The sequence below is a fragment of the Leptosomus discolor genome, chromosome 4 (genome assembly GCF_034619465.1).
Source record: "Leptosomus discolor isolate bLepDis1 chromosome 4, bLepDis1.hap2, whole genome shotgun sequence".
In the NCBI taxonomy this organism is placed as follows: domain Eukaryota; kingdom Metazoa; phylum Chordata; class Aves; order Leptosomiformes; family Leptosomidae; genus Leptosomus; species Leptosomus discolor.
In genome coordinates, this window is record NC_141394.1 from 16,641,775 (window position 1) to 16,661,391 (window position 19,617).

Sequence of the window (19,617 nt, forward strand, 5' to 3'; positions counted from 1 at the left end):
TGTTTGGAAATTACCCCATAACCCTAAAACACTTAGAAAATGTTCCTGTTCCTCTGGATGAAAAGCCATATCTAGTCAATAACTCTTTGATTTTGATATTTTAACAGATGGAGTTTTAAATATGCCATGTAGTTTCTGGTATTGTTTGCTTGTTTTAAAAGGGTTCGAGAACTAATGAGAACTTTTTAAAGCTTACCCTTGGTTTGCACATAAAACGTAAAGTCAATATGGGGCATTAATATTCTTTTCTTGTAAAAAAAGAAAAAAACAAACAAAAACTATATATATACACACACATATATACACACACACACACACACACACAAACCCTAACGTGTAAAGTAATAACAGAACATTTGGTGTGGAATACTCTGTTATCCCCACCTGTGGCATTTGTTATCCCATGTTATCCCAGCATAGATCATATACACTGTGTTAAGTGTCCATTTACTATTTAATTAAAAAGGATAAGATGTGAAAACAAATGCCCTGGTATCAATTTATAGTACCTATTGTGCTGGCTTTACAAATAATTTTTTGCAGTCTTTTGCTGTACTGTACATTGCTGTATGTATAAATTGTGAAGGACCTGAAATAAGGTGTAAGGAACTTTTGTAAATGAGACAAAAATCTTTAATGGTTAATAGGATGAATGGGAAAGTATTTTTGAAAGAACTCTATTTTGCTGGAGACTATTTAAGTACTATCTTTGTCTAAACAAACAAGGTAATTTTTTTGTAAAGTGAAATGTTCTGCATGCATACTGAACCGTTTACAGTGTATTTAAGAAAGGGAAAGCTGTGCCTTTTTTAGCATCATATCTAATTTACCATCCTACAGTATCTGTTGTAAATAACCACACTTAACCTTTTCAGTTGTATTTAAGCCTTTCTGTTTTCCTCTATATTTTTCTCCCTTTCGTCTCGCTTGCAAGCGTTATGTGACCTGAGCACATCTTAGAAATCCTGCTTCTTATTTCCATAGGAAACTACACTATGTTGTGTTTGCCACTTTACGAAGGTTTCATTTAACAAGACAAACTACGGTCTCTCCAAAGCTTTTGCCAGTTTGATGCTATAGTGAGTTCTTGCGCTCTGTTCCCTTTCTCTCTCAGGGAACAGGGGGTGAATAAGATGTTGAATGATTTTTCTTTTTTTTTTTTAATTAAAATTTCCCAGATTGTTTGTTTTTCCTTTGAATACTGGATACATAAAACATCTTAAAAGGTCAGATTATTATTTCAGGTGGGAGAGAGCGAGTTCTGATTATGATGAAAGGAACATGCAGATCATTACAGTAAGTATAGTGTACTGGTGAGAGGGATGGTCAGGCACTGAGAAGGGCAGATGAGCTGAGCAGAATTTTTAGTGATAAACTGAAAGCATATGTAATAATTTTGTAAGCATTTTTGTAACGCTCAGAATACATCGGAGAAGACAAACACTCACACTACAAGTTCAACTCAGTTGGTCTGATTTTGTCTCAAAAATGTTTTCTCTAGAATAAGACTGCAAAGAAAAAAAAATGGGAGGTGGTTTTCACTATTTCACAATTTATAAGCAATTACAAACTTTTGGAGTAGAAAGAGGACAGGTGATCTTTTCTGAGGCTCAACTGTTGCTACCATATGCTCATGTTTAACTAGAATAGTTTTTCAGAGTCCTAATCTATAGTGTTCTCTATGGGTGCCACTGTTGTTTTTGAGCTCTAGTTTGTCCCTCGGCCGGTCAGAATGTAGCATTTCTTTTAAATGGTGGTCGAATTAAGAATTCTACACCCTTTCTGAGTCCAAATTTTGAGGTGCGCTTTGGTGTACTGAAGACAGTCAGTGCTACTTGTCTTTTTAAATGACACCTGCCTTATGCAATGGGTAATCTGTAAAGACTGTATTCAGAGAGGTTTTTTTATATATAAATATATACATACAAATATTATTTGCATTTTGGAAGTCTAATTCATAGGCAGATCTTTAAATACTGACCTGCACAGCAATATGAAAGCCAAACTTCCAACGTGAGATACACAGCATGCAGACTGGTTGTTTACAGTAAAGACACAGTCATAAATCCATCTTTTCATTTACATTTTTTTTTAAAGTCTAAACCAGAAAATTTCAAAGCCAGGTTCTGGGTGAATACAGTCTGCAGCAGCTTTTTATATTAACAAAGTTACTGCCTCCTTTTCTGTCTCAGAGTAACTTTGCTTGATTAAAATAGCAAAGCCATATTCTACACTTCACTGTTAAATGCCTGTCCCAGTCCAAATTGTCGTCTGTTTGCTCCTATTTTTGTACCTTATTACTTTTAATCTTGGTTTGGTACAATTCATAATTCACAGAAACTTCATATAATTAAACACACTAAATTAGTTTTAAAAAGCAATTTATATCTTTATGCAAAAACGTATGTCTGTCTTTGCAAACAACTGTAAGCAGATTATAATAAATCCTTTACTTTAATCACCTGGTGTTTATGAAACCATTCATTGATTATTATTTTTTGATAGAGATCATTGAAGTAGTAGATACAATTGGATATAGATGTTGTAAGAGGCAGTATTCTCTTCTCAAGGACACTTAAGCAGAATAGCCATCACTTTTTTTATCTAAACCTGCGTACAACAACAACATCAACACAAGCAGCCTAGTGTTTAGCTACCGGGAAGTTACGTTCTTTTGAATTTGTTTAGAATGAAATAGGTATTTGTCTCCTGCAAAATACAAGACAAACTAAAACACCTTTTCAAAGTAAGTGGGCTTCTGTTCATTGAGCTAAATTATTTGGTTATAAGAAGGAACGGGGATATACAGCAAGAGCATTGTATACACAGTTAAAAATGTAAAATAGTGTTAATGTACTGCAGTGGGTATTTCAGGAATACTACGCATCGTGCGACTGACGAGTTGCGCAAAATAAAATAGAAAAGACTAAAGTTTGCAATATCAAAATCTCATTAAAAAGATACTTTACAATCAATAATGCAAAAAGCTAATTCACAGGGTGGTGTTTTTCACTGACTTGTTTAAACATTTATGAAATTAAACAATTCTACAGTTAATGCACTTTTAATTGTTTATTAAAGATTTGACGACTTCTTTTTTTTAGAGCAATGTTTTCAGCGGGAGGTCAATGACTTGCTAAGATAGACAGCAGTTCTGAGGCCAGGAAGCTCAGAGGAATGTTTAAGAATTCTTGGAGTTTAAATAGATTCCTGGATGAAAAATAAAAGCAGCCAGCAGTATGGTGTAAACAGTAAAATCTATGCATAATGATGCATTTATAATTAGGGGTTTGCTTCTGTATGTTTAAAGCTTTTTAAATAAATAGAAAATATTGTTTGGTCTTTATGTTAATGTCTGCAAGTACCTATTTTTCTTTTTCTTTTTTTTTTTTAATACAAATTGTACAAATATACATGAATTAAACTGGTTTGATTGCAAGTATTTCTTGCATTTTAATCTCAGATAGGTGCTGGTGCAGTTATATCCTTAGACACAAGCTTCTGCTCATCTAGAAACGAGATTAAGTAACATAAAGTAACTACTAATGTAATATAACATCTTTTCTTCATACATCTAGAAATTGGGTTTCATCAAGCACTTAATTTGGATGATGCAGCACATACGATGGCTTCAGCCAGTAGAATGAGGAATGCCCAACTGTGAGGAATGTGGGAATTAACCCGGGTAACTGCGCTTGCCAACTGATGCGCTGACACCGTTATGCACACGCGCTGCATCCCCTCGAAGAAACAAACCCAGCAACCTTCAAGAGCCAGACAGGTCTGGCTTCCAGGTTCAGTTAACCTAAAGCTGCTGCACTCGTTGACCAGAGTTAGAATTTCTCTCATGAAAACAGGGATTCACTATTCTGTAGACACAAGGTTTCCCCAGTGACTAAACTGAACTGCCTTCTCAGGGTCAGGTCTTTTCCAGTTACAATTATAGTAACATAGTTGGAAGGGGAAATAAAACTCACTATCCTGGTTTGTTCTGTGCGTTACCCATCTCAAAAATTCACTGCTAAGTTTGCACAAAGCTAGGTCTGTGGTGTAAGACCACCATCTATTTGGATTTTGGTTTTTTTTTTAATAACAAGTTACACAAAATTTTTATTGCCGAAACTCCTTGCACCTGCCTTCTGTTTGCTGAATTGTCAGAAAGAAAGAATAGTAGAGGATCAGCAGTGTTAAGAAAAATCTCCCATATGTTTACAAGCAGATGTGTCTGTCATATGCTCTTCTAGAAATAAGAAAATGCTATCACTAAAAACATAACAAAACTTGTAATGTGACCTCAAGCTGGGACGCTGCTTTCTTTCAGGTATCTACAGAGACTGGGAGTTCATGATAAGGACAGTATTACTAAGATAGAAAGGAGTGAAAAAATGCCCCTTTCACTTCAAAGATTTTGCTAGGTAAAGTGTGCCATGCCATAAGGTTTTTAAAAGAACACTTTAATTGTAGATGTCAATGGGATGAAGTTTACGTGGTGTTTACCTGTGGTTACTGCACACACTGATGAGGGCACACTGCTGGACTCTGATGTAGAAAATTATGTCCGAGGCACATTCAGCTTAAATGGTGAAACTCCAGCGAAGACGTTCAGTTACACCGTGTTCAGCAGTGGCACATTTACAGCCTACAGAAGCCCTCTGTCAGCAGCTTTTCTCTTTAAATTGCAAACCAGGTAAGAATTGTGAAATGGTTTAAGAGAAAGAGAACAAGGCAGAGATTATTGGGAAAGGCAAGTTTCTCCCCGAGTCTTTTCTGTGATACAATTACAGAGGCTCAGCTAGCGAAAGCTGTAAGCAATGTAGCAGGAACACTTACTTTCATTACAGGGAAGATAGATCAGCCAATGAGATTTTTTCTTTCACTCCTGGTGAAAGCCTGGGCAGCAGAAGGAAACCTGCCACAAAGATCAGCTGGGACAATGATTAACAACATTCAGCAGCCTGAAAACCCCAGGGATTTTCACCTAGCAGAGTGAAAATGCAGCCTGGCCAAGGTGCAGAGCTGTGCACTGTCCAGTGACTAACACAGACTGTAAATTCCTACTGATCCCAGCTAGTCGAGTCTCAGCTTTTCCATTAATTATTCAGCAAACACACATTTGACTTTAATCCCCAGCCTGAGGGATTCAGTCTCTGGCCCCGCAGTGATGGCAAGGCGAACATCATTTTGCATTAAAATCACAAAATGAGGTGGTTTTTTTCCCTAACGCACCGTCTCCAATTTTCAGCCTCTGTCAGGCATTCACTACCAGGAGTCTCAGCTTCTGAAAACTGTCAATGCCCCTGTGCCCAGTAACCAGCACACAGCAAGGGAGGGGGATCCCAGCCTGGGGCTTAAGCTGAACCTGTACCCACAGCTGTGACACAAGAGCAGTTCCCCGTGAGAGGACAGTCAGGCCAGCCCCACAGAGAACGACCACTCCTGCTGCCGGGCCAAAAGAGAAGAGCCCTTCGGCCAGCTTTCTCCACAACTGACTCCTTGTCCTCCTCCTTTCTGCCTCAAGTTAACAGTGTGTTACTCTGCTCTTCCCAAGTCTACCAAGCCATGGAAAAGACTGACAAACAGACAGACACGAAACATGCCCTAAGGCCCACCTTCAGGAAAGAAACTAATGATGTCAAAGGATGGGAAAGGGGTCTAACTTTCTTCAGATGATTTTTCATTTTTAGCATCCTTTAATCTCTACTGCCAAACAGCCAGTACAAGGGCATCGTTTACAGCGCTGTTCAGGAGTGAGGGTGAAGAATGAGATGTGCCATCTACAAGTCTGTACTCAGCATTAGTATGACCGGGCTGATGTAGAAACCCGTACGGTGGCTTACAGTTACCACAACTAAATTCCTAAGAGGCAGTGTGGTTAGCCTGAAAGCCAGATTGATCTGGCTCAGCTCACACCACTGCCTTTAGGCAGTGTCTAGGACGTGAGAAAGTTTGGATTGGTATTACCTCTGCTCAGTAGATCATTTCCCAGTAGAAAAGTTTTCTTCTTGTTTGGGTTCTGTGTGGCTCCAGAAGTAACAGGAGTCTCAAAACATTTCAACTAAAGGCCAATAGGATCACAGGACTGGAGGGAAGAGACACTACATCTTTTATTCCTTCTCTATAAACCTTTTTAAAGTCTTTTCAAACCACCTCAGTTAAAAGAGGAAAAACAAAACAAAACAAAACAAAAAACCACAAAACCAAAAAGACCAACCCAAACCAAACCACAGAGCTAGAGAGAAATATATTGAGAAATACATTGAGAATTTTGGAAGACGGCAGACAGAAACAAGATCTAACATGCCCTGCATGTTTAAATACAACAACAAAACAAATGGAAGCAACTTACAAAGCTTGTAAGCTTCATGTTATCACAGCTTTGCTATCTGACAAGCCAACATACATAGCTGCCACGCCTACCAGGCTAATACCAAAAAGATTTACGTTCTTGCTCTCCTTTCAAACTTTTCCACCAACTGGTAGCCATGAAAAGCGAGTCTGGCCACACAAACACCATTCTGCCTCCAGAATGACTCTTGAAGGCCACAAATGAGTTGATAGAGCTCTGGGCCCAGGTGACATGACACCCAGCAAGACCAGTGCTTTGCCACGTGAACAAATCTGAGCAAGGAAACCTGCAATCTCTTGCTGTATGTACTCGTGCAACTATTTCCTTAATACTGAGTCAAGGAGCAAATTAAAGAACTTGAGCTCCTTCACAGAAGTCCAAAAGTAATCTTCAGTGCACTTAGCCACTATGCCAAGACAAGAACTGCCTAAAAGCCGTATGGCTGAGGGTCACTGTTCAAATACTACAAGAATACACCAAATGAAACTCCTCCAAGTATGAGGTTTAGTGCTGGAGCGCTGTACCGACTTGGCCCACCATTACTCCATCTGGAAAAGATTTGTGCGTGCTCCAATGGTCTATGCAGTCTGGGCAAAGGAACAAAATAATGGTGTGGAGTTAAATCTTAAGGGGGGGAAAAAGCCATCCCAATGTTAAGGCAGCATTAACCATTAACTGGTTTACTAATCACATTAGTTAGAAAAACTTGCAAGCTAAGTACATGTACAGTAGATGACTCAAAATCACCAGAGTCCAATTTAACAACTAAGTGGGCCTGTATTAGCATGTCATCCCGTCATATTTTCCTGCATCCTCTACACTGCCTCCCCGAGGGTCTTACTTGAAGAAGAGAAAAATACAAAGATTAATGATAAACTGCATGTAACTTTTTTTTAAAAAAAAAAAAAAAATCACAAGGCACAGATTTATAGGCCACAGGATTTCTGGAAGCTTTTTCTGTGACCACAGATAACTCTCTTACTACTCAAACAGTTCTACAAATTATGAGGCAGGTACTTGAGGATTCTGATACCATGAAGTATCGTTAAGACCTTACAATTGACAGACCTTACAACTGACAATTACAGGGGAGGAAGAAAGGGAAACTCAAGGAGAAGCTAGACAGGCAGACAACAGATAAAATGCAAGATGCCTCCAGGATGCACAAGGATCTCAGCCAGAGATTCTCTTCCTTTTGGCTTGAGCTTGCAGAGTTGCCTATTTTAAGTGAGGAAAGTTCCCCATCCATTTTGGAGCCTGCTTGAGGCTGACTGCATACAGCTGCCAATATTTATTTCACGTCATAACTTACAGAACCAGAGCAAAATATTCTCCAACAGAGGAATGACTTAGGTCACATAACATTTTATTTCACTCACAGTGATATTTTTGAGTAGCAAAGGAACCATGACATACAGGAGCATGTAATAAAAGTGCATGTGTCTTATCTTTATGAAATAAATGAAATCATCCACACGACATAAACGAATGTGTTCTTTGAAGACATTTGAAAAATGCCATGTCTTGATACCTACTATTTTACTTACTGGTGTCTGTTCTATACTGTCTATTCCACTTTGAAATATAATTTAATTGTCAGCATGATAGCTTTTTTTATCCAACAGTATTTGCCAAACCCAAATAACATTCTGTTAAAAATGCTGGTTATCGATGCAGAATCTCCAGGACACTAAAAGTTTATAAAAATCTTCAACTGATAGTTGAGTCACAGATCAACCAAATATTTGACTTAAAATGCTAGTTATCTTGCAAACAAACATACCATTACTGCTCTTTACAATTGAAAAAAAGCACCCTATTAAAAAAAAATCAACCTATCCCTCCATCCCCCTTTCTTGTCCCACCCCCCTTTCCAACCCTTAAAGAAGCGTTTTTTGTAATTCATATTTGGCAACACTTAATGTCTTTATACAGATTAAGATCTTCAACCCATAGTCAAGCTCTTCATTGATTAAAAGCAGTCACAAAAGTAGAGAGAAGTGACTATAACAAAAATCCATGGATACCATGTACACCTTCTTGGCGTTCAATGCACAAAGCTATAAAAACTGAACATAATTTTGTGGAATAAGTCCTCTCTTGCCATTTAGCGTGCCTTCGAGCCATCCTGGTTCTCTGGAAAATTGCACTGCAAAAGAAAAGGAAAAAAATGACTGCATCTTTTTATGCTTGAATCAGTACTTTTAGCTTTAGCTCCATGACACCAGGCAAAGCATCCATACAAGCATCCAGTCTTCTGCAATGACCAGTTTAAGAGTCTGGCTGGGAATGATGAAGATGATGATTAACTTAACTTAAATACTTGCATAATATAGTGCTTGAACTGTCTTCTGCAAAGTACACATGGTGAAATAGCTTTTAGGTGCAGGAGACTTCATTAACGAAACAGTTAATGGAACTTAGGATGGGTAGATAAAATAGAAATTCTAGATGCCTTTGGGGAGAAGTTAGAATTCATGTCAAACAGTGGGAAACAATTTCACTAGCTGTGGGCAAAGCAAGACCAAAAACCTGTCTTGAGCAAAGGTGAGGAATCTGGAAGCTCAGAGCCACAGAAAAATGGCATAGGACCTTACTGTGTATGACAAGTAAGCATGTGAAGGATTACAGGGGAAATGAGCCAGATCTCACTCCAAGCATCATCTCTTCACAGAGCAGAGCTGCTATTGGAAGAGATCAGTGGACAAAATCTGAATTACTCTTCTGGTTAAATCCTCTCTCTGAAAATCAGATACACAGGGCTATTCACAAAACACAGAGGAAAGGCTTGAAGGATACACCTTGTTCTTTATTGTCACCCTGTGTTTACTACTGCGATCCCAAAGTATATGCAAGAGTATCCGTGAATCTAAAAGACAACAAATTTCAGCTCAGACTCTAAATGCCCCACAAGTTATTCTGTGAGCAACAGAATTAACGAAACATGGCTTCCTACATATATTTTGACCACATTTGACAGGAAGTTAAAAAAGAAGCATAAGCCTCATTTCTTTGGAAAACGGACCAAAAAGTCCTCAAATTCATCTTTCAAATTTCTTCTAAGAATATGATACAGGTACCTACTTACCTATGTAGCTGTAAAATCCCATGCTTTTAGTGACTTACAGTATTCTCTACCATAATAATTTATCCTCACAGTGCTTCTGAGACAGACATTATTTAGGGAAGAGATCAGACAAATGCTGAAACATGCTGCCAGCCATGTCGGTGCTTTATTTCAAACACATTAACACATTGGGGAATGTGATATTTGTAGCCTTCTACAAATCTGGGAAGTAACAGTTAAAAGAGAGCAACATGTTAAGCCTCACTGTCAAAAGCATTGTAAGGCTCTAAATTTGAGCACTTAAAACATCCTTTCCACTATTTTTTTCCTTGTGTCCTATTATTGTCAGACAGTGAAGCTAGAAGCTGTGCTCGGAAACCATGGTTTAAACAACAGCTATACCGCCAAGGAATCCAGAAAACAAAACTGCTTTCAAATTATACTGATAGTTTAGATTCAGATCAAAAGTCTGAGCTTATATTTATAATGAATATGTTTGACAGAAAGATTCCAAAGGAGAAAAATACTTAGAAAATTACCTTTTAAGATCTCTGCGCACACAGTAACTTACATTACTATTAGTTATTAGCAGGCCCTCCTCTCCCTTTGTCATTTTTATTCCACAATTACAGAGTACACATGCATTTGAAACCACATCACTGACACCACCACAAACCTCCCTCCAGAAGCTCCACCACAGCGGCTGTAATTCTACCCTTTCCAGCAAATGCACCAGCAGCTCTTACGGGCAGCCAGACCTCTCCCTGAAGTCTCCCATGCCTATGGAGCACATCTGTATTACTCCAAAAAATGACAGATTGGGAAGAAAAACAACTAGAAACTCTGGAAGTAGGAAATTTCTACTTGTCGCCTGGAGCTCAATTTACATTAGAGAGAGGATAGATAACACTGGCATGTGAGCGTCTATAGGTCAAAGCCCAGTTCAAAATGAGGGTAGCCCCCATCTGAAGGGATCACCCTGGAATTTAAATTTACCTAAAAATTACCAAGGGGGGGCACATGCTCAAACTATGCTGAATCACTTGGCTCAACACAACAACAGATTTCAAAATAAATATTTTCTTAACAAGTTTGATAAGATAACTCTGAACTCTGCACACCGCAGCACGTTCACAGAAAATGCATGATGGCCGAGCAACGGGACTTGAGTGACAAATGCCATTCTCACCCCAGAAGACTAGACATAGCTGGTATAACTGAGCTCTGTGCTTGGGAAATGAAATATCATACACATACATTACACAGTTCAGGGCCTCGTGGTTTGTTAGCAGAAGTTTCTTGTAGACTCCATGAAGACTGAGGAAAGAATTATCACTTGGATGACATGCAAGATCACCATTTCTAGAGACCAGTCCCTTTTTAAAGAACTGCACCAAGAAGTAATTCTTTTCAGCAGCAGTGCTGACTGTCATGTCAGGTAAGATTCCTGCCCCATTCAAATCACCTTACACAAGAAGGGTTAAGATACCTACGTACATCACTGACTACTTCTGTAGGCAAATGATATTAACAGAGAAGCTGTCCAAATGTAAAGTTGCTTTAAGCTCCAATGATCCTGTTTTCTTCGCTAATCCATTTCCAAAGTTTAGTGTACAACAATATTCATTTAAAATAAAAAACACTTTACCACAAAAGACATTTTGCTACCATGCACAGCTCTTCTTAAACCCAGGACACAGGCTATTTCTGAAAAAATACCCTGCTCAAGAGAAGCTGTTCCATAGTGTCCCCTTTCTGTCATTTCTTCTCTGTCAACAGCGATTACAGTTCTTAGCACTTTCTCAGGCCTGCCTCATTTAAAAATACCTTGCTGCAGAAACCAAACATTTGGCCTTAAAACTACAACTCATTACTGGACCAAGTATCCCGTAGGACTAAATCTTACGTTGGCTAGGGACAAGAGGGGAAAATACTTGTAGTGTAAAAGATACGGAGCAGAGAACCAAAAAATAAATATTTTCAGCAAGGTTTAGCAAGTGTATAGCAAGACTGCACAACAAGACCAGTCAAAGAACCACCACCAAAAGCCATCATCCCTTAGGACAGTGGAAATAGCAGCAAAGCTGAGAGCCCAAAGTGGGACGGCAGCTTCATCAATACCTGCCGCAAGGCCATTTCAGCAGTCTCACTCTAGTGGTAGCAAAGCATGGAGAAAGAGAACGTCTGACCATCAGTAATGACAGCAAGCGCCACGGAACAATGGCGCAAACTCAAATGGACAAATTCAACAGACTTTCAACTTGCAGTAAGATCTCCAAGTAAAAGTTTTTCTGATTTCATCTAATCAAGAAACACAATAAGGTCAACTTGGCATTTGCAGTATTTCTTCTTACTTTTCTCTATTCTCCACAGGAAATAGCTTCAATATTGCCCATATTAAGATTATCTAACTGCAAAATACATGGAATTTGCAAGCAGCTCTTCCCAGAGACCCAATACTATAAGCAGATGTTGTTCTGCTTTGGTAGCTCAGAAGTTTTATGAGTCTCAACTACAAATGAGACCAAAACTTATTTCCACAATGTATTAGTTCATTGCCTAAGTGCTACTAACTTTAGCAGGACCGAATCAGATTTCCACACCTTTGTGGAAACCAGCTGTTTTGGGAGAAAACAGAAACAGGGGAGGCAATCTAACACGCATGGTGCCTGGTACAAGAGGGCCTCCCTTTCTGATGGACTACTTTACCAAAGCAACGACCCCAACAAGCTACATAAATGAGGACTGCATTTTGTGGGCAACAGAAATCTCACTGCTGAAACCACTACAACACCAGAACACACTTCCATAGAACTCAATCACACTAGCCTGTTTTTCCCCATGAAATTAAATTAAAGCAATAAAATGTGCTTGTAAGCCTGCTGTGTTTAGAAATCCCTATGGATTTTTGAAACAAACCCGATGGGTAAAGTTGACCACAGAAATATACAAACATTTAGTGTGCTTAGGGTTAGCATGGAATTTGACATTTGAAAACTTGCTCTTTCCCTTAAGTATGTTGTGAGAAGCAGAGTTATCTTGTGGACAGGACACAGGGTTAAGAGTCAAGGGATATTCTTCCTGACTCTGCTGAAGATTTACTGTGTGACCACAAATGAAACAGTCTGCCTATAAGGGCTCAGGCTTGTGAACGAAAGCAAACACACTGGTACACCACGACAAATTAGTGAAGGCGGAATTCAGTTTGCAGACTGAAGCTTCCCTCTATAGAAGCGTCTAAGCTCCTGTTACTGCTGGTGGAGATGCAGCCAATGCAACGAACAGCAAGAGTGCCCAAAGAATAATTTGGCTTAGTCTAAAACAGACCTAAGTGGCTGGTCAGCTGAGTTGCTGCTGAGTTCCATGCACTATAGCTTGGTGACCTGCATGTAGACATTGAGACTTGGGGTCTTTCTCCTGAGTTGACTCCCATCCTACCTGACAGCCAAACATCTCTGACAGTCCCCAACACACACCAACTGCAAGGTAAAAGTCTAAACACCTTCCATTTTATCATTTTTCTTCTGGAGACCACTGCTTCCACAGCACTGTTGGCAGGAGCAAAGTCAGACTGGTTAAGGTCAAACTAACTTCAGTGGCTTTTAAAAAGTTCTAGCAAAGTCAGTAGGAAATTTGGTAGTGCTCATCTGGTACTTTTTATTGGTGAAATGATTGTAACTTCCAGCAGGAGTTTGAGGTAAGGACCTCCAAATGGCATGGAGGTATCTGAAAAGCAGAACATCTGTCCACAGCCTGTACACTCAACTTCTCCAGATGTAAAATGGAGACAATTAATGTACATCGATGTTTCCAAGTGCTTTGAAATCCACAGATAAAAGGTGCACAAAGAAATAGCTTTATCCTCATTTTTACCACAACAAAAGAATTATTTGCACATACAGTGCAATATAGCATTCTGGGAGTACTACTCCTCTTTGATGTATATCCTTCATTTGTCAGTACCGTAAAGAAGCCACAACATGAGTAAGAGGGAAGAGAGTGCCTTGGAGTCAAAACCAGGGATATTAATTAGGCTTGCACTTTGTTACAGTAGAAAAGATAGAGGGAGATGACAACGGCTGTGTGAACACGGCTTTTTGTAGGTAGGAACAATCAGTGCCATGCCTTTCCTGAGGAAAATTACTATAACAAAACACTTTCTCAATTTTCCCCATATTTTCTCTCCCCTAAAACCTGAATTTAAAAATTGTAAAAAGCTTTGATGAGCACTATCTTGACAAGTTTTCAGAAAGCCTTCCTGCTAGCAATACTGCCAAGGAATTTTGTTATGTAAACACCATTTACCCTATCTAAAACACCTCTCCCCAGTGAAATTCCCATTTACTGACTTCTAAGCAGTCTCTCTCAAGAACCAGAAATTTAGTTACACTTGGCTCCAAGGCTGGCAAGGTTGCAATGGCAGGCAGAGACAAGCAGATATTGTACTCAGGGACATGGTTTAGTGGTGTTGATAGAGCTAGGACAAAGGTTGGACTCTATGATCTTGAAGATCTCATCCAACCAAAACTGTTCTATAATTCTATAATTATTGGGAATATCTACTTCGACACCAACAAAAATATACAGCCAGCATATGTGTCTCAATCTCAGCTCATACTCTGCTTTTTCCCATATGTGCCCATATCCAGCCGCAAACTCTTCAAGCTTTGCCTCTACCACTTGAGTTATATTGTTACATGCTGTCAATAATATAGCTTGTAGTAACTGGGAAATAAAAATATTGGCATAGCCTAAGGTAAATTGAATTAAATATTTTTTAAAAAAATCCAGTGGATATTGTCCAGATTACATTATTCATTTTCTTACACAATTCAATTGAATAGAAAACTTTACCTTTTCTTTTTAGCTTACCAGAAGGCCCCTTAGCGTTTACATTCTGTGACACTTTAATGGAAAGACCCTGGGATTTGGGGTAGCACACAATACTGAAAACACCTGAATATGCAGATGTTCAGATTTGATACAGATTCCTATCAGGTGATGTAAAGCTTTATTTAAAATATTGGCAAATCTAACCTTGTCAGCCCAAGACACAAACAGATATTTTTTTCCCCATTTAGAAACAGGAAATGGAGACAGGAGTAAAGGTTACACTCTTACCTTCTTGCACCCATATTAGATTTAGCAGCTATGACAGGTGCAAGACTGTACTTCACTAAATGCCATTATCTTGTCTCAGGCTAGAGCAGCCAGAAAGATTCATCCAGGATAATAATAACTGCTACAATCAACATCTATGGACCAAGAGAGATGAAACAGACGAACAAGGAAGGGAAATGAAAAGAAGAGGGAAAGGAAGCAGGAAAGAGAGGGAAGAGAACGGAAAAAACCTCAACAAACAAATAGCGAGAGGAGAAAGAGACGGGATTAGACAAGTGAGACAGGCAGTGTGGAGAAAGGAGAGACGGATAAAACCTTCACTAATGGAAGCAGCACTTTTCAGTAGACATTAATTTAACAGTTACTTTAATGGTTGATACTAGCTGTATGTCAACTTGATTGATGCGTTGTCACTTTGATAGTTAAGGTTATTGGTAGAGCTGCAGAATTGATGTATTATTACTTTAATTCTTCATTTGGGGGCTTTATTAGGGCATATGGGAATTTAAATTGAGTAACTAAAGAACCTGAATTGATTCACTGGAATCTGATCCCAGCATAGACACAAGGGTGCCTAGCGCAAAAAGAAAAGGCCCATGTGAAGGCATTTCCGAGGTTTCAAATATGGAGACTGGTCTGCACTTCTAATGAGAATACCTTTCTATACTGCCAGAGCCATCCATGACATAACCTATTGGGAACCACTATGGAATGACCATTAAGTTATTACATACATTCAGTTACTGCCTTATTACTTGCATGCTCTCCTGCTTTTTTCTGCCAATCCACAGCCTACCCGAGGCTGAAAGCCCTGCAGGGCAAGGACAATGCCTGTAAAATAACCAGGATACACTGGAATAAAGCAAAACAAATGAATTTTGGGAAACGTGATCTTTCCCATTGGAAATCTGCAATTAGGTTTTCAAAATGCAATCCACATAACCGTTTCCCAAGCTTCCAACCTTAGTTGTATGATGATATGGGAAAAGAGTCTTACAGATGTAACATTTCTCCACAGCAGCCAAGGAGTCGCATTCTATACTTGTTCATGGACAATCCTACTGTCTATTTGAAAAACTCAACCAAGGCTCTCAAGCACCAAAACCATGGTAGCTTTGCTGTAACTTCTAGCGATCTCTTCGCACAAAAAAAAGAATCTTAACATTGCTCTCACACAAATGCATGATAAAGAAGCAACTGCTTCTTGAAAGACTTTCTTATTACCTGTTCTGCATTAGAAACGCCTCAGACCTTTTCCCCCATGCACTAGGTTGGGTTTTTTTCTGTTACATAGTTTTATGTCTGTTGAAGATCCCTATCAGTCATGTTTTAAAAAACTTAAATTAACTGGTGTTAGAGACTTTAAAAAGAGAATAATTTAGCTAATTCATCTTTAAAAGGTTTCCCACCTAACTTGATTCAGACATGATTTGCCTGCAAGGCAGCTCTAATAGGAAACATCAAGTATGATGTTGTAAAGTAGGTGCTAGTAGGGAAGAACCTAGTGGGGACCCCAGACCCCCTTACACTGAAAAAAAAACAGAACTGAAGTCTGGACCAGGCTTGCTATTTACTTGTTTGGGAGGAGGCAGAGCACAGGAATGTCCTATGCTCTCTCTGCTTTGAAGTATCATAAAGAAGGGGAAGATTTTTATGTCTGTGCAATTTTGTTGTCGTTGTTATACATGCTAAAAATAAAAAAAAAGATTCTGGTGAGCTTCCTATTTGTTTCAGCTTGTTAAACAAATTAGGAACATACTACTGGGGTTGGGGAAAAGATTTTTATTTATGAGAAAAACTCTCACACACACACTTTTGATCCAGTGCTAACAAAGTTAACAGGGTGCATTTTAGTAAATATAAGACATATTTAGTTATTTTTTTAATGCCTGCAGGTTGATGTTTTCCAGCTGTTTTAGACTGTGTAGTTCTCTCTTTTTTCCTGCTGCATGTAAACTGGGAATTTGGAATACCCCTCCTTTATTGGACACCCAACCAAAGACTCTCACATGTGGTATTTGAATGACTGGGCAGTACACCCCCTAAGAGCATTTGGTCATGCAGAATTAAGTACCACTTCCTCTCTGGAAAGCACATATCAGCAAAGAAACTATGCTCTAATGTCATCTTCTGCATCTTCAGAGTTTGTATTACAGTAGTTGTTGGCATAAGGTTTAAAAACTAAAACCATTCCTATCAGTTTGAAGTCCCTCTGCAGTTGCTGAAGCCAAGGAAGATCACTGAGGAGCAACGCAGTCTTGAGCACAGGAATCACCTTCTGGATGTTCATATGTAATACTATATTTGGGTCCACAAAAATTTTAATTTTAAACACAGGCCTTCATTCTGCACCTCAGTGAATATTCCTTTTTCTACAAGTACATACAAACACTAAGCCACCCCTTGATCCAAAAAGTAAATGCTCCCTTTTCTCTCCAGTGATCACCTGATTTACCTGGATCTGTGCCTGCTTTAAAATCCTTTGACACATTTTTTTTTCTTTAAATTAAAGCCTGCATGTTATTTTACAGCGACAGTTCACATTTAAAAAAATACAGTTATATAGGCCGAGATGTTTTTCTCTATTGCTGAATAACCTTTTTTGGTACTACAACACATTTAAATGCTGCTGAAAAATTAGACCAACTGAAAGTGTATACTCACCAGGAATCAAAGGCATTGCCTCACAGTGCTAAGTATATGCCAAGAGCTTCTGCATACCAGAAATCTTCTACGTCACTAACTGTGTGCCACCGGCAACGTTGGCAGGATAGCAGTTAGGATTGTATTTTTAGCCAAAGTCATTTTAGCAGTTTTGTCAATTTGTTTTTCATTACTTTATATTTACACAAGCAGTACTTACCATCTTCAAAAATTGCTCCTATTTGAAATGATAATTCAGAGCTATGTTCTGCTTCACATGGATAAACTGCTCTTGCTTTTCGGTGGGCAACACTGAAAGATGAAATTATGAATTATAGTAATTTTTGACTATTATGAAGACACTCTCCTGTCTCAACCATTCTCTCTCCATTCTCATTTGGAGATGACTGAAACTTTAAACACAATCTCATATGCATCATTACAGGCTTATAATTCATACACACAAATGCCAAAGCTGAAGCTTCACAGCTTACTGTTGACATTTCTGAATATCATACTCCCAACTTTATGCACACTTTTTTATGATAGTTAAACTCAACTTTCAACTACAGTTAAAATTTTGCCAAGTGCTAATCAGCAATGAAATCAATAGTAGGCAAAGCATATAACAATTTATAGACTAATCATCATCATCATATCTTCTGAAACATTTCTTCATGAACCTTGCAATTCAGCTTTTCACTATCACTGTACAGAATTCACTTTTTACATTTTTTTACAATACAACATTACTAGACCACTGAAGATGCGGTTTTGTTCTAAGCACGGTAAGATTTCTAACATTTCAGGAAGGTCTTTTAGAGGTGTTCTTAGGATGCTCAGTAACAACACATCAATATGAATTTGTCCAAAGTACTCATTTGTCCAAATACCATAAGCAGAGATCTTGGAATATATAAGTATTTTCAGCATGTCTTATTTAATCACGCTTTTGCAAACTGACAGTTTGCTGCTGCCCAATGCTTTGTTTAGACACAGCACCCACACCACTGAATCACCTTGTGTTGAGCCCAGGCAACAACAACTACACAAAAGATGTCAGGAAAGATTCTCCCTGCTCCAAGGAGGGAGAGTTGCAGACAAATAGACAATGCAGTTCCAGTGCAAAATGCGACCAGTAATGAGAAATGGAATTTTGTAACCACGTGTGGAAAGAGTTTATGAATATGCCCAACTACTTTAATTAGAAAAGCAAGTATTATAAAACTTGAAGGAAAAGCTAAGATGGTGAAGACCTTCGAAAGAAAAAAGGAAAATACTTCAAATATGGCCAACAACATGGAAGGAAGTAGAAACAGGATGAAAGGAAAGCAGGGCAAAAGAGTGAAAGAAAAGAATGAAACAGAGACCGCTAAAGGCATGCTCTTTCAGAGGCAAGAAGGCTAGATTGAGAAACTTAAATTTGACATGGGTGGCTACAGAAAAGAAAGAATCTGTATTTTAAAAGACACGTTAAGAGAATCACTGCAGTAGAGAGACACTACGCATTGACTACCCAAATCAAAGTCTGCTTGTATAAACCAACAAGCCACTGGCTCAATCTGGGTGCCTTCTACAAGGAAGGTGTTCAAAGGAAAAATAAGACAAAATAGACGGTTATTTTATTCTGTCAAAATCACTATGGTTGCATTTCTTGATTTGAGATAATCATTCACAAACTGCAGAAGACAGGAATCAGCTATTTTTAAAAAGATACAGAAAAAAAGAGGCAAATAAATAACCAGCAAGAGTTGAGCGTGCATCATACCTTTCCACTGCTCTGTCACTCCCAGCGGCAGGGTTAGGGAAGAAGAAAGTGGATAGCACAGTATTTGTGGCAGCTGGGTTAGCAGACGGAGTATTCATCCATGAGACCATCGACGGGCGGCTTTGACCAGGACTAAGAGGAAATACATTCAACGCAGAATTAACACTGTGAATAAAATTTCTTTTCATACCAAAATGTTTGAATCTGTATGACTAGATAACTAGTTAGATGCTCAAATTCAAAACCAGTAATAAAGTCAAGCTGATTTTGCAGACATGGTCATCGTATGATTCTGCATTTCCTCCTTGAAAGTATTTCTCTTTCATGCCCTACATCCTAAGCTAAGATGAATTACCTGAGATGTATGACATAACCAATAAAAAGACAAAATTCCACATTCCTTATCTAATAAAGACAGATACAATGAAACTGCATATAGCAGGCTATTATTTGAGCTGCCACTTTGCCTTTACAAGTTTTGATGAATCTATTTTAAAATCTTCTCAGTGCTGTACTAAGGCATGTATGACTGGGAAGATTTCAAAAGAGGCTGCAGCTATTAACAACATTGGGATCATGATGCTGGCTCTGGGCTGAAATCTAATTCGCATCACTGCATAGATACTGCTTCAGTGGTTGCCTGTTGGTTGCCAAACACACTGTTCAAATATG

The 19,617-nt window shown here is 38.7% G+C and overlaps 1 protein-coding gene across 2 annotated transcripts in view; it reads right to left on the reverse strand.

Moving 5' to 3' along the window:
• Window positions 1–8,406: 8,406 nt before the first annotated feature.
• Window positions 8,407–19,617, reverse strand: part of ARHGAP10 (Rho GTPase activating protein 10) — a 154,544-nt gene continuing 143,333 nt past the window's right edge. For both annotated transcript variants that reach the window (XM_086464762.1, XM_086464761.1), the window contains 3 exons: window positions 18,946–19,077; window positions 17,398–17,489; window positions 8,407–8,495 (listed from right to left, as the gene is read on the reverse strand). In XM_086464762.1, coding sequence (XP_086320888.1) covers window positions 8,407–8,495; window positions 17,398–17,489; window positions 18,946–19,077 — 313 coding nt within the window. The remainder of the gene's footprint in view (window positions 8,496–17,397; window positions 17,490–18,945; window positions 19,078–19,617) is intronic.